This window comes from Ipomoea nil, unplaced genomic scaffold, assembly GCF_001879475.1.
Source record: "Ipomoea nil cultivar Tokyo-kokei standard unplaced genomic scaffold, Asagao_1.1 scaffold2826, whole genome shotgun sequence".
In the NCBI taxonomy this organism is placed as follows: domain Eukaryota; kingdom Viridiplantae; phylum Streptophyta; class Magnoliopsida; order Solanales; family Convolvulaceae; genus Ipomoea; species Ipomoea nil.
The window spans coordinates 2,898,824-2,911,321 of NW_017619254.1; the positions used below are offsets into that span (position 1 = coordinate 2,898,824).

Sequence of the window (12,498 nt, forward strand, 5' to 3'; positions counted from 1 at the left end):
TCCTATAATTAACTAATGAAAACTAATGAAGATTTACATTACATGACAACGCAGGGGGCAGGGTTATCATCACTGAAGGCGGTGGTGTAGCAAACTTCAGTGGAGGAGGTGCGTGCGAGCTGGTAAACGTGCGGATCCTCCGCCTTCCGCACGTACCCCGCCGGAGCCTTCTTGTCGTGCCCGGCGCATACGGATGCGCGACGACGTCGTACGGAACGTAGTGCCAAAGCTCCACCTTCTTGCCGGTCCGGTGAGCCACGCGAGCCACCACCCTCTCTGGATCCACGTAGCCCACGACGGTGAGCTTGTGCTGTTTCGGCTCAACCGGGGTTGACGTCACCCCCTTCATTCCCTCCACCGACCTCCGAACTTTCCTCTCGCACCCTTCGTAGTCCATCTTCACTCTCATCTCCACCGTCTGCGCTGCTCACATATATAAAAAGTTATTATATCTCCGCCGGAAAATCAAGAATTTATTTAACAAATACATGACAACATATATACCTGCAGTTGTCGGCGCTTCTTGTAGCGGCGACGATAGTGGCAGCCGGAAGAGCAATCAAACATATCAGAAAGATGATCAAGAATCCCCATTCTTCTCTTTGTAAACTATTAACGATTATACAGCAAGCAAGAAACTATAGATACTTTGGTATCCTGGCTGGAGTGTCAGATAACACTGCACCGCCCACACTGCACCCAGCTCATCCCTCGGGAGAGCGAAGAGGAAATATACATTACTTGAAAAGACGCTTTTACCCTTCAAATTAACATCCATTTAACTTCCATCTAACGGAAGGACCAACATTGGAAAGAATTAAAAAGTCAAGTGTCTAAATTGTCCAAATTAAAAGTCAAGGACCAATTGTGGAAAATCAACATAGTCGGAGGACCATTGCTGGAATTGACTCTATTATTATAACATATATTTGGTAATATAGTTAGCTTATCAATCAATTTTGACTTGTTTAATCACTATTAGTTGTTTGATGTACTTGGTTAAACAACTAATATGAGTGTTTTGTTAATCAGCTTTTTGTAACAACTTATTGCTTCAAAACGCTAAAATTCAAAAATGTCATTTTACATGTAATCAGTTATCAGCTAACAGTTAATTTACCAAACATCTTTGTACAATCAGGCGACCAGTTAATGCAACTAGTCAAACACGCTAACATAATCTGCTAACAGCTATTTGGTAAACATCCCATTACCAATTTGGTTTCATCTTCGTGAAATTCAAAGATTAAAAAGAATCTCATCGAGCCATCTTTGTAGATGGAGTTTATAGCATTCAAGCTAGCTAGACACACAGTAGTAAAGTATTTGAGGCCACCATATGACTTTGCAAATCGAAAAAAAAATTATTACCTAGAGGATAGGAAAAGAAGACAAGTAATTGTCACAAAATGATGAGACAAAAGAAAAACTCCAGGAAAGAGTGCTGGTAAAAATCATAGCACCAAACAGGACAGCTAACAGCTTGGCCCGGAAACCAGTCATTTTGTCTGTGTTGGATCTCAAAGCATCTCGATCTCATGTGAACGTTATAGGCTTATACGCTTATACCACGTATTTTTTTTTTATATTAATTTTGTTAGTAAAAAAAGTTAATTCTATTTTTAGTTTTAGATTTCTATTCTTTTTATTAGAACATCTACTTTTAATTTTAGTATTATTGCGACATATATTTTTTGTTCTTTTATTAACAAAACAGTTTAAATATCATTAAGTATATAGACATTTCGGTCTTTAATTATGATTTTTTTTCAAAAAAAATAAACATAAAAATAAAACAGTTCAACTTAATTTGTATATAAAAGATTGAAATGTGTTTGTATCTAACGAAATTCTGACAATTTTGTTGATATATGACTAAAAATGGTCATTTCACAATAATATTAGAATTAAATGAGGATATTTTAATAACAAATGACTAACTGTGGACTACTACCTATAAATCTAGAACAAAAAATGAAATCAACTCTATAATAAATAAATAAATAAGGAGAGATTTGTAGTTAGAAAAAAAAAAAATTAAATTATCCAATGATATGATTGGATACTTACAGTAGGATCGTTATGTTGTGCATCTGTATGCACCAAGCATGGTGCATCCGGATGCAAAAACGACGTCGTTTTGACGTCTAACTTAAAAAAAAAAAAAATAGAATTGCATAACTATACATCCATAATTTCATCACATCCATAATTTCATAACTATACATCCAGAATTACATAACTACACATCCATAATTTCATAATTATAAATCCAAAATTGCATAACTACACATCCATAACTTCATAACTATACATCCAGAATTACATAACTACACATTCATAACTTCATAACTATAAATTCAGAATTGCATAACTACACATCCATAACTTCATAACTTCACATCCAGAATTGCATAACTATACATCCAGAATGAATGAACTAAAAAATGAATAACATAATATTGTTGCTGGGAATAAAAACTGATTTTTTCTTTTAAGTAGAACACACATTTTGATTCAAAACGACGTCGTTTTTGCATCCGTATACGGTGCATACGGATGCAGAGCATAATTTGCCCTTACAGTACTAAATGGCCTCAAAACCCAATGGGCCGTGTTAATAATAAACGAGGGCTTGTATTTTATAGGTTAGAAAGATGGATATGGCCTATACCAGTTGTTAGGGCAAATTATGGTCCACATAGTATTATGTGGACCATAATAAAAAATACAATTTTAATATATTAAATGTACATTATACAATATAATGTACATTCACTACAAAAATAATGTATATCCCCTAAATATATTGTACATTACTTTTGTACTGAATGTACATTATTTTATAATATACAAAATATAGTCCACACAACTTGTATGGACCATCGTCCACACAATAATGATTGAGTTGTTATGTCATGGACCCGTGTCCAAAACGGCGTGTTTTGCTTTAAACGATGCTGTCTGATTTTTTATTTTTTTTTAAATTGCTTCCTTCCTTGCCGTTTGTCTTCAGAATTCGTTCCTCTATATTAATAATTTTTGAACTCTATATTCACAAATTTTGAACTCTATATGCACAAATATATATATATATATATATATATATATATATATATATATATATATATATATATATATATATATATATATATATATATATATATATATATATATATATATAGTGAAAGGTTCCTGTGTGATTGAATGCTTCCCGTGTGGTTGTGCGGTTGATTAATGTGCGTGAGATTTGTACTCAATGTGCGTGAGTATTGTGTTTAATGTGTCTGAGATTTGAACTTAATGTGTGTGAATGTGTAATGTTAATGTGCGTGAGTTTTGTACTTAAGGTGTGCAAGTCTTGTGTCTAAGGTGCGTGAGTTGTGTGCTTAATGTGTGTGAGTGTGTTCTTCTTCCACTGCTATGAAAATTATGTGCATCCACTGCTGCATTTTCTTCTTGTTTTTGTTTCGAAGTGGTGGAGGAATGAATTTTGTCTTGTTTTGTTTTACATACTGAGGGGCTACTATTGAGAGCGAAGCTGCTAATGAGAGCTTCAAAGATTGTGAAAAAGGAGACTGTGAAAATTTTCTGTTCTGCTTCCTTTTGAGCTCGTAATTATGAACTACTCACGCACATTAAGCACAAATCTCACGCACATTAAGCACAATACTCAGGTACATTAAGTACAAAACTCACGCACATTAACATTACACACTCACACACATTAAGTACAAATCACAGGCACATTAAGCACAAGACTCGCGCACATTGAGTATAAAACTCACGCACATTAATCAACCGCACAACCACACGGGAAGCCACAAATGCACCTGATCCCTTCCCTAAATAAATAAATAAATAAATAAATAAATAAATATATATATATATATATATATATATATATATATATATATATATATATATATATATATATATATATATATTTCCAACGAGGCTAAAGTATGAGCATGTAAATTTAAAGATCTAGAAACGTAATTTAAAGAGCACTGAGTAAAAGAAGACATAAATGCCCGGCAATGGTCGATAACAACCCCAACATAGGACAAAATGGACGTTGAATTCGACCATAAGCTATAGCGTAACTCCGAGCAATCAGTGAGCAGGTCCATGGTAACACATTGAAATTAAAATTTTACAAATTAATTTAGTTCTATGGAATGAAATTAAAATTTTACATTTGATAACTAAATTACCATATAACGGTTAATACTTAATTTAATACTCGATTATAGTGACTTTTCTCGATTTAGTTCTAAACGATTTTTTGTACTTAATTATCAACTTTGATAATTTTACTCAACTGAATCATCTATTAAGATAGTTTGGTAATTTCACCTCTATTAATACGCAATTTAGTCTTCGACTATAATAATTTTACCCAAGTTAGTCTTCGACTATAGTAATTTTACCTAATTTAGTCTTCAACTATAGTGAGTTTTCTTGATTTAGTCATTGATTCTAACTGTCGATGACCCAAATTGGTAAAATCATCAAAGTCGATAGACTAATTATTTTTTTATCAGACCACGAAATATCCTAAGCAGACCTTAACTGTAGGAGTTACCTTTAAGTCCGTACAATACTCAAACTAATCCCTGTTCGCACAAGATCGGCCCAATTAAAGGAAAAAGTGTCGGCCAGATTGATTTTTTCATACGATTGTTCAAACTCTCGACCTCTCTTAAGGGACAAGAGTGTACAACCATTCACGTCAACCAAGTCGATGGCCTAATTAAGCACAAAAATATTATTTATGACTAAATTGAGAAAAACTACTATAGTCAAGAACTAAATTAGTTATTAACTCATTTATCTTCTAGACATCAAGAAGTAAAACTGTTAAAAGAGGGGCAATATCTTCTAACTAACCATCAAGTCTAATCCAATGGGCACAACTTCCGTGTACCATATGGACTCTGCACCTGGGCATTATAGTAGGCAATAAAGCTATAAAGCACAGCTAAATTCAAAGGCTTTATCATGGTCAATACTGTTGGCCACCTTACAAAATCACACATCAAAGAATACAACAAGGTAAAATGTCAGCAAAAAACTTGCCTAGATGCACATTGCTGATTATTCACAATAAACATAAAGATATTTAAGTACGTTGTTTTTTAATGAGATAGAGATGATTTACAATGCATATTTCGCGTGGTTGTAATAACAATGCATCTTACAGAAGCCCGCATAGCCGAGGCCTGGAACAGATTTGCCTGCCGTTTGTTTTCACGATTGCCATAACTCCAGCAGTGACACCAGCACAAAGTACAGGGGGCAATATGCTCTGCATATTTTGTCCTGTTACAGAAAAATTGCAGCACTGAATTTAAAATCCAATACAAGAAAATGATGCTATGTAGTGTACAACTTGATATTGTCTATTTTGAGAACAAATTTAGGTGAATGTAGAACCTTGGTTCAATGTAACGGTGGTCACTGTCAATCCTCCAAGTAAAAGAGCAGATGCTACCGGAAGATACTGCAATTTTTTCGGGATTCTTATTAATGCCACTATGAATTTTGGAAAGAAAAAAGAATGATGAAAGAAAGAACAAGGAAAATAAACAGCACATTTTAGCAGTGCTATCTGTGGGCTGTAGCCTCGTCATCTAGCCAGGGAAGCCATACTACCAATTGACAGCACATGTTTAATTACATGAATTTAACCAAAGTTACTTCTAAGAGGGAAAGCTATTGCTTACAGTGATTGAATCATATCCGTTACGCTGGGCAAGAGAGGAACAACCCCTATTGACAGTATATCGGCCACTAATAAGATCCATAGCATCCTGGCAGAGCATGATAGTAACACTTCAATTCCAATAATAGTTTGTAGAGGCTTTACATTTTCATGTTGGCAAATACCTGTCGAACTCCATCCTGAAAATTATTTAAAAAGTATCTTGAAAGGGCACTCATCCCATCTCTAAGTAGTCCTGCCATAGTCTGTTTCCCATATCTGCAAGTTAATTACATCAAAGAAAATCAAACATTGATACAGAATAAGTTCATAGAATCTTGAACTTAGACTACCTGACAAGATCCCCTTTTAAGGCGTATGTTCCAGAATATTCCAAACTTATTTCATCACCTTGCTGCACCCACACTGAAAAATAATACACTAGGTTGACTAAGCAGAAAATTACAAGATTACTTCAACAATGAACAAATTGTGACAAATTAGTGTTCATACAAGCTTTAAATATTCCAAAATCTTCACTAAATGTAGAGATGCACTCAGTGGAAGAAATAGCCCCAAGTCTCTGCAGCTGAGAATTCAAAGATTTCTGGGCCAGATAGCACTGCATATGATAACTACCATTTAAAATAAAACTCTAAATGAATTCTTATTTCATGAGTGACATCAAAATATTTACGGTAGAGAAATGTCTGCATCAAATATATGCAGTGTAGTAAAATGTTTCCTCAAACCTGTGTTACATTTGTTCGATCAAGGCAATCAATGCAGTTAGATCTAATTATTCCTTTTTGTTCTGCTAGTATCTCCCCTTCTTTGTCTACCATGAAAAATCTGCTCAGCTGGAATAGTAAATATTAAAAACTATATTATGGATAAAAACATAGCCACAGTGAGGCATCTATTTTCAGAGGAAATAATCAATATATTTGACATTTCTTCATTACCCTTGCTTCTCAAAATCCTCTGAGATTTGATCATACAAAAGCTCTATGTTCTCAAAGCTTGAGCTCCCACATATGTGATGAAAATCAAACGAAACATATCTGAACCAATACAATAAAGATCAAAAAGGGCATATTAAATTTATCAATATGAGTACTCGTGTCTTAATCTTGAAGAGAAAATTCTGAAAGCTGCATAACCATTTAAAAAGAGACCAAAGAATGACAAATTATGAATTACGACATATTTTCAACAAGTTATGAGTAATTGCCAAATACTTGCTATGTTTTTTACTCCCTATCATCAGAGACAGTTGGGGATGGCAATTTTCTTGCCCTGACCAGCATTTATCTTGCGCCACAACTAAAGCAACCTGCAACCCACACCACCCTGCAACTACAGTACTGCACAACTCAAATTTCGTACCATCTTACACCACACATACATGAAAGCCTAAGTAATGAATTGTTACTCCCTTTTTTTTTTGTTTCTCCAAAATCCAAATTTCTATCATTCCTTGCCCCCTCTCCATCCTTCCTCCATCCCCTTCCAGGCCCCAGCAGTCTCAAGCCACCATTTCAGATTGTGACATTTGGCAGCCAGTTGTTATGGTTTAGTGAAAAGAAAATAAATTATTTTTTATTTACATTTTTTCATTTTTATGTGGCATGCTGCATTACCCTGCAATGCCTGCATAGTTCAAGTTGCAGAACAGGCACTGCATAATCAACAGCACATTTTTCATCTCTGTGTAATATTAATAAGGAATTAATTAGAAAAGATGTATAGAAGTCCAATAATTAATAACTATACTAGATGAATCTCCCATGTGCCCCCCTCTCTTTCTCATGTGATAATCTAATGATTGAAACATAAATCATCCAACATTTACATGTATAGAACTGTAATCATCACCTCACATTTGGCAGCTTTTGCATTTCCGCAGCATAAGCTGTACTTAGTTTACCCTCATCACCTTGCTGCAGGTCAAAATAATGGAAACATTAAAATCTTTGAAAAGGCATTTGGCATTCTTAATGAAATACATTTAGTTCTAAAACCGCAAACAAGGTCCAATGAGAGGCCTGCCAAATATGACAAATTCTTAAAGAACAAGGATTTAGGCAGGACTTTCAGAAAAACTATATGATATTTCAGAGCAAAGGTCTAGGATCAGATGCATTCTTACACCTCAGTGCATTAAACATAAAGGAAAGTCTTTTACCTTGTCTGTCAAGTTCACTGCAACAATCTCTCCATATCTTTGTGATAAATCATGAAAATGGCGCTCAACAACCTTTGGCTGAAAGAAGAAGATTTTTTATTTTTTTTTAATGCCAATAGCTAATGAACTAGAAGAAAATAAAGAAGAATGGTTTAGGGGTACATACTGTTTCTTCATGATAAATAATATTAAGCTGAGGTTTATAGCTCAAGTCAACAATTTGCTCCCACAAGAGGGGAATTGAGCCCCGTACCTGAAAATGTCAAAATTTCACAATCCTTGAGATTCAAACATAAGAGTGAACTATATTTATATCTAGAGTACTATAAACAAGGGTGAAATTATGTTTTGTTTTATTTTGTTTTACAATAAAAGAAAAAATGCACACAACCTGACATTTGAAATGTGATATCTTTTTCAAAAGGCAGGATACTCCACTTTTATGTTTCAACATGAAATGCCAATAGCAAATAAACTAAGTGTTGAGTGCATACTTGCAAAAAAGAAGACCTCAAACTACCAAACTCCAGAAACTGCTCAGTTTCAATGAAATTAGCTGTGTCACCCTCTAGGTTAGCTCCTCTTCTCCACATTCTAGTCCCTAAACAGAATGCCACCATAACTGATTTAAAAAGAGATTTGCTCAAAGGAATATAGACGGAGACACAAATTAAAGATTTATATCTATTTTGTACCTAAACGCCGGGTACACCTCCTTGATATCAATGTTACTGAAGTTGTTGAACCTTTGAGATTGAGTTGTGCAGTCTGAAAGCTTAGGTCTTTGTTAAGGAACCACCAAAAAGAAAAGAAAGAAAAAATGATTTTTTTTTTAAACTTTGGTCTCTAACAATCTACAGCACAGCTCAGTTGGAAAAACAAGTAAATGTAGGACAGGTGCATTAAGGATATTTCCTTGTATTAGAGGAATGATGTATCCATCAAGCTGTAAAAAAGAGATAAATGAATCAACGAACAAATACTCAGATAAAAATTGGAAAAGATTAAAAAAAGAGAGTGTAAATTAGCCACAAATATACAGTTAGATAGAATATCATAATTAGTTGAAAATCATTGCCACCTAAAAATATGAATACTTCACTCATTCATTAAAGACCAAATTATTTTCTTAACCAATGAGTAGGTCTTTTCAAAAGAGCATTCTTTCACTTTTCGAGTAAGCCCACAACGCGAAAACTAAATTTTGTTCCTTTTTCTTCGATTTGGGTCAGTAGCTAACCTTATTCTCAATTAGCTCCTCCACCAGATTTCTGTTCCAAACAAACCTTGGATCAGCCTGAAATTTAGTTAAAAGTTTTCTTAATATCTGAATACTTGAGCTGAAAATCAATCTTCAAATAGTGCAATGAAAACTTATCGTTTTATAGCTGAGAAAATGCCATCTTTTAGCTACCACTAACCACATATATTATTGTAAGAGAGGTAAAGCCAGTCTGGCATATGATGCAACAGGTGCCCTAGAGCTTGAGATCAATAATATGAAACTTTGCTCAAAGTGTCAATTCCTAATACGGTATTCTAGTTTGCTTTATTTGGAATAGCCGAATAGGATTTCATTGATTCATTTCTTTATTATGTGTGGGCTTGTGATCTATCCCGAGTTGGCTTGTGGTTACATTGTTTGGGAAAGGATGCAATTCATGTGGTGGTTGGAGATTGGTTTTCTGTGCTTAAACTACATTGTATTTTATTTTTCTTCTAGTCAATGGTCTAGTTTAGGCAGTGATTTCTGTAGTTTTTTGGAAAGGGTTTTTTTCCCCAGTCAGTGTTAGAAACTTTGACACTTATGGTGGCCATCGTACTGTAATAAAATGATTCTGTTCTTTAAATAAATAAATAAATAATACGGAGTATGAAACTTTGCAAGACATGGTGTTTATAAATATTAAATAATAATCTCATCAGTTTGCAATGGATCCAACAAGACATGTGAAAGTAGACTATTAGAGAAGCTGACACTAAACATAAACCTGTTTCCAAACTGGCTTTCTCATCCAACCTTTTGACAATTTGTATCTTCTCTGCATGCTGGTAAATATTATCAGATTCATTGAAAGATACAGAATAAGTATTGAATGATATCCAAATATAACTATCAAACATTGAATAACACCAAGTGGGTGATAGCCAGAAACTTACTTCAGTGTTATGTCAGTTTCATAAGAAAAATAAAGTCCTGGAGTTGATTCCACTACTTTCAACAGATTCATGAAATATGCTTCATCTCTTTTCTGCAACTCAAAACAAATACAACAATATTTTCATTTCAGTGATAAAAAAAAAGAGAGTAGAGTTTAAGCTAGTGTAAAGGTTCCTCCAAATTGTCAAACTCAATAAACCAAAAGATGGAAATCAGACTTCTTCACTGCTTAAATGCTTTGATGCCTCGTTGCAAGACAGAAACTTCATGGAAGTCACCCGAAAAATAGGAAAATCAAGATAAGCTCCCACTTTCTTGCGAGAAGTTATAACCAACACATGTGCTCCTGCACCAAGAATTAGATATGGAAACATAAACCCAAGTCAATAAGTGTTAGAAAGCCTCACTCCTCCTTAAGTGTCAGCACCATTAGTAAGTTCAAGCTGCTCTATTGCAAGACTGAACATTTTATTGCAAGGATATCCACCATTAGCTCTGTCTCATATAGTCATATCCACCACATATTTTGCCTAACAAATAACAATTCAATTCAAAAACACTCACGGCATTCTTCATATGCAGACTCAACTATGTCGCAATTAATTAAGCCAGAAACCACATCAGACCCGATAAATAACTAAAAAGGTAAATGAATTTCAGGAAATACCTGCTAGCAACCTAATTGTTCCCGCTACTCCATATATTATAGAAATCTTCGAAGGCTTTCCAGTATTCGTCTCCCCTACATCACCGCCATACCGTATGTGAGTACTGATATTTGATTGTTCCTACTTTTTAGTTTAAAACGAAATCTGTAATTCACTTCTCGGAACGAGATAACTAACCGTTTAGCTTCTCGATCGTTCCATCGTAGCGGCTGATGGAAAAGCCTTGATCGTGAGATGCCGGCGATCGGATTACGAACTTTTCCGGGAACTCCTGCAGTTCCAATTCGCTCCATAGCTTGAAATGGTCCGTGGAATTTCCTACTATTTCCATTTGATCCTTTCTTCTTCTCTTCTTCACGAATTGCAATAGTCCTTGACGTACAAGCCACCACGATCTAGAGAAATTATAAATTGTGTAATTAGATCATAATTCCATGATTTTTTTACATAACTCACATGTTATCGCAAATTATGCTGTAAAAATGTGTTCACCATGTACACGCAATAGTAAATTCATAATTTTTATGTTGTAGATATATAATTTTTATGTCGTAGAAATTATGAATCTAAAGTATATAAATTATGAATCTACAGTACAGTATAGAAATTATGCATCTACAGTATAGATGTTATGAATTTACAGTATAAAAATTATGGAGATTCATAATTTTTATGTTGTAAATCCATAATTTCTATGTTGTAGAAATTATAAATCTACAGTACGGTATATAAATTATGAATCTACAGTATAAATGTTATGAATCTACAATATAAAAATTATAAATCTATAACTTAGAAATTATGAATCTATCCCGTGTTCATCATACGCATAATGAACACGGTTCAACACATAACTATTGGTCTTTCCAACACAAGATCAGATGACAAGATTGTTGGGCTAATTACATGATTTTACTGGATTACAAGATGCTATGTTACAACGTCGTCGTGCTTAAAGTCTTGTTAGTCCGCCCCGGTTTACAAACAATCGTGATGCCATGGAACCGTGTTCACCATCTATGGTGAACACGGTTCCAACGGTAACGGTGTACCGTTATCTTTTTTTTTTTCTTCTTCTTCTTTTTCTTTTCCTTTTTTATAAAAAAAAAATAATAAAAAAAAAAAAAATTAACTCCGCGACTTTTCTTCTTCATTTTCACATTTCACGATTTCACTTTAATTTGAGGTGAGTAATGATTTCGGACATTCATAAATTATGAATCCATGCCTGCACATTCACTTTGGAACCATGCCTACACATTCTCGTCTCAAACTATGGATGCTCCTCTGTAGCGCAAGCTTCTTCAACATTCATAAATTATGAATGTGCAGGCATGAATTTATGAATGTGCAGTTATAAAATTATGAATTTACAGAAAATTCATAATTACATAACTGTAAATTTATAATATCATAACAGAAAATTCATAATTTAATAAATGTTTTTCTGTTATGCGATTATTAATTTTCTGTTATGAGATTATGAATTTATATTACATTCATAATCTCATAACAGAAAATTCATAATATGACTAAATGCGCGCTGTTAACAACACATTTACTAATATATTTTTTTCGCGTAAAAACGACACCGTTTGGACTTGTGTTCACCATTCATGGTGAACACGTTTTCAGGGCATAATTTGCGGTTTACAAAACTGTAATACGCAATACTCCACGTTTTGAATAAAGAAATCAATAATCTTATTTCATCTAAAATAAGTACGAAGTAAATAAATTAGTGAACATGACAATTACCAAGACTATGTGGTCT

At 34.0% G+C, this 12,498-nt stretch overlaps 1 protein-coding gene and 1 pseudogene across 4 annotated transcripts; both read right to left on the bottom strand.

Annotated features, from left to right (window-relative positions):
* LOC109159084 lies at window positions 1-1,005 on the bottom strand (annotated as a pseudogene).
* A 3,963-nt stretch (window positions 1,006-4,968) lies between these two features.
* On the bottom strand, window positions 4,969-11,713 carry LOC109159082 (phosphoinositide phosphatase SAC8). 4 transcript variants are annotated; one of them, XM_019307093.1, is made up of 21 exons: window positions 11,631-11,713; window positions 10,902-11,119; window positions 10,724-10,798; window positions 10,275-10,402; window positions 10,056-10,147; window positions 9,887-9,944; window positions 9,136-9,192; window positions 8,808-8,841; window positions 8,591-8,671; window positions 8,390-8,496; window positions 8,062-8,148; window positions 7,896-7,973; window positions 7,586-7,650; window positions 6,673-6,771; window positions 6,460-6,559; window positions 6,221-6,329; window positions 6,061-6,133; window positions 5,893-5,986; window positions 5,730-5,816; window positions 5,440-5,506; window positions 4,969-5,347 (listed from the first exon to the last, which is right to left on the bottom strand). In XM_019307093.1, the coding sequence occupies exons 2-21, from the start codon at window positions 11,053-11,055 to the stop codon at window positions 5,142-5,144; spliced, it is 1,851 nt and encodes a 616-aa protein (XP_019162638.1). In that variant the 5' UTR covers window positions 11,056-11,119; window positions 11,631-11,713; the 3' UTR covers window positions 4,969-5,141. The 4 variants fall into 4 exon arrangements, with proteins under 4 accessions (XP_019162638.1, XP_019162640.1, XP_019162637.1 ...); XM_019307095.1 differs by lacking the exon at window positions 11,631-11,713 and having other exon boundaries at window positions 4,969-5,325; window positions 10,902-11,181; XM_019307092.1 differs by lacking the exon at window positions 11,631-11,713 and having other exon boundaries at window positions 10,902-11,181.
* Window positions 11,714-12,498: the final 785 nt, after the last annotated feature.

Coding starts and splice junctions, on each gene's coding strand:
- LOC109159082 (XM_019307093.1), bottom strand. CDS start 11,055: ATGGAAATAGTAGGAAATTCCACGGACCATTTCAAGCTATGGAGCGAA. Junction 10,403..10,723: donor AACAATTAGGTTGCTAGCAG/GTATTTCCTGAA, acceptor TTCTTGGTGCAG/GAGCACATGTGTTGGTTATA. Junction 6,134..6,220: donor TTTTGGAATATTTAAAGCTT/GTATGAACACTA, acceptor ATTATTTTTCAG/TGTGGGTGCAGCAAGGTGAT.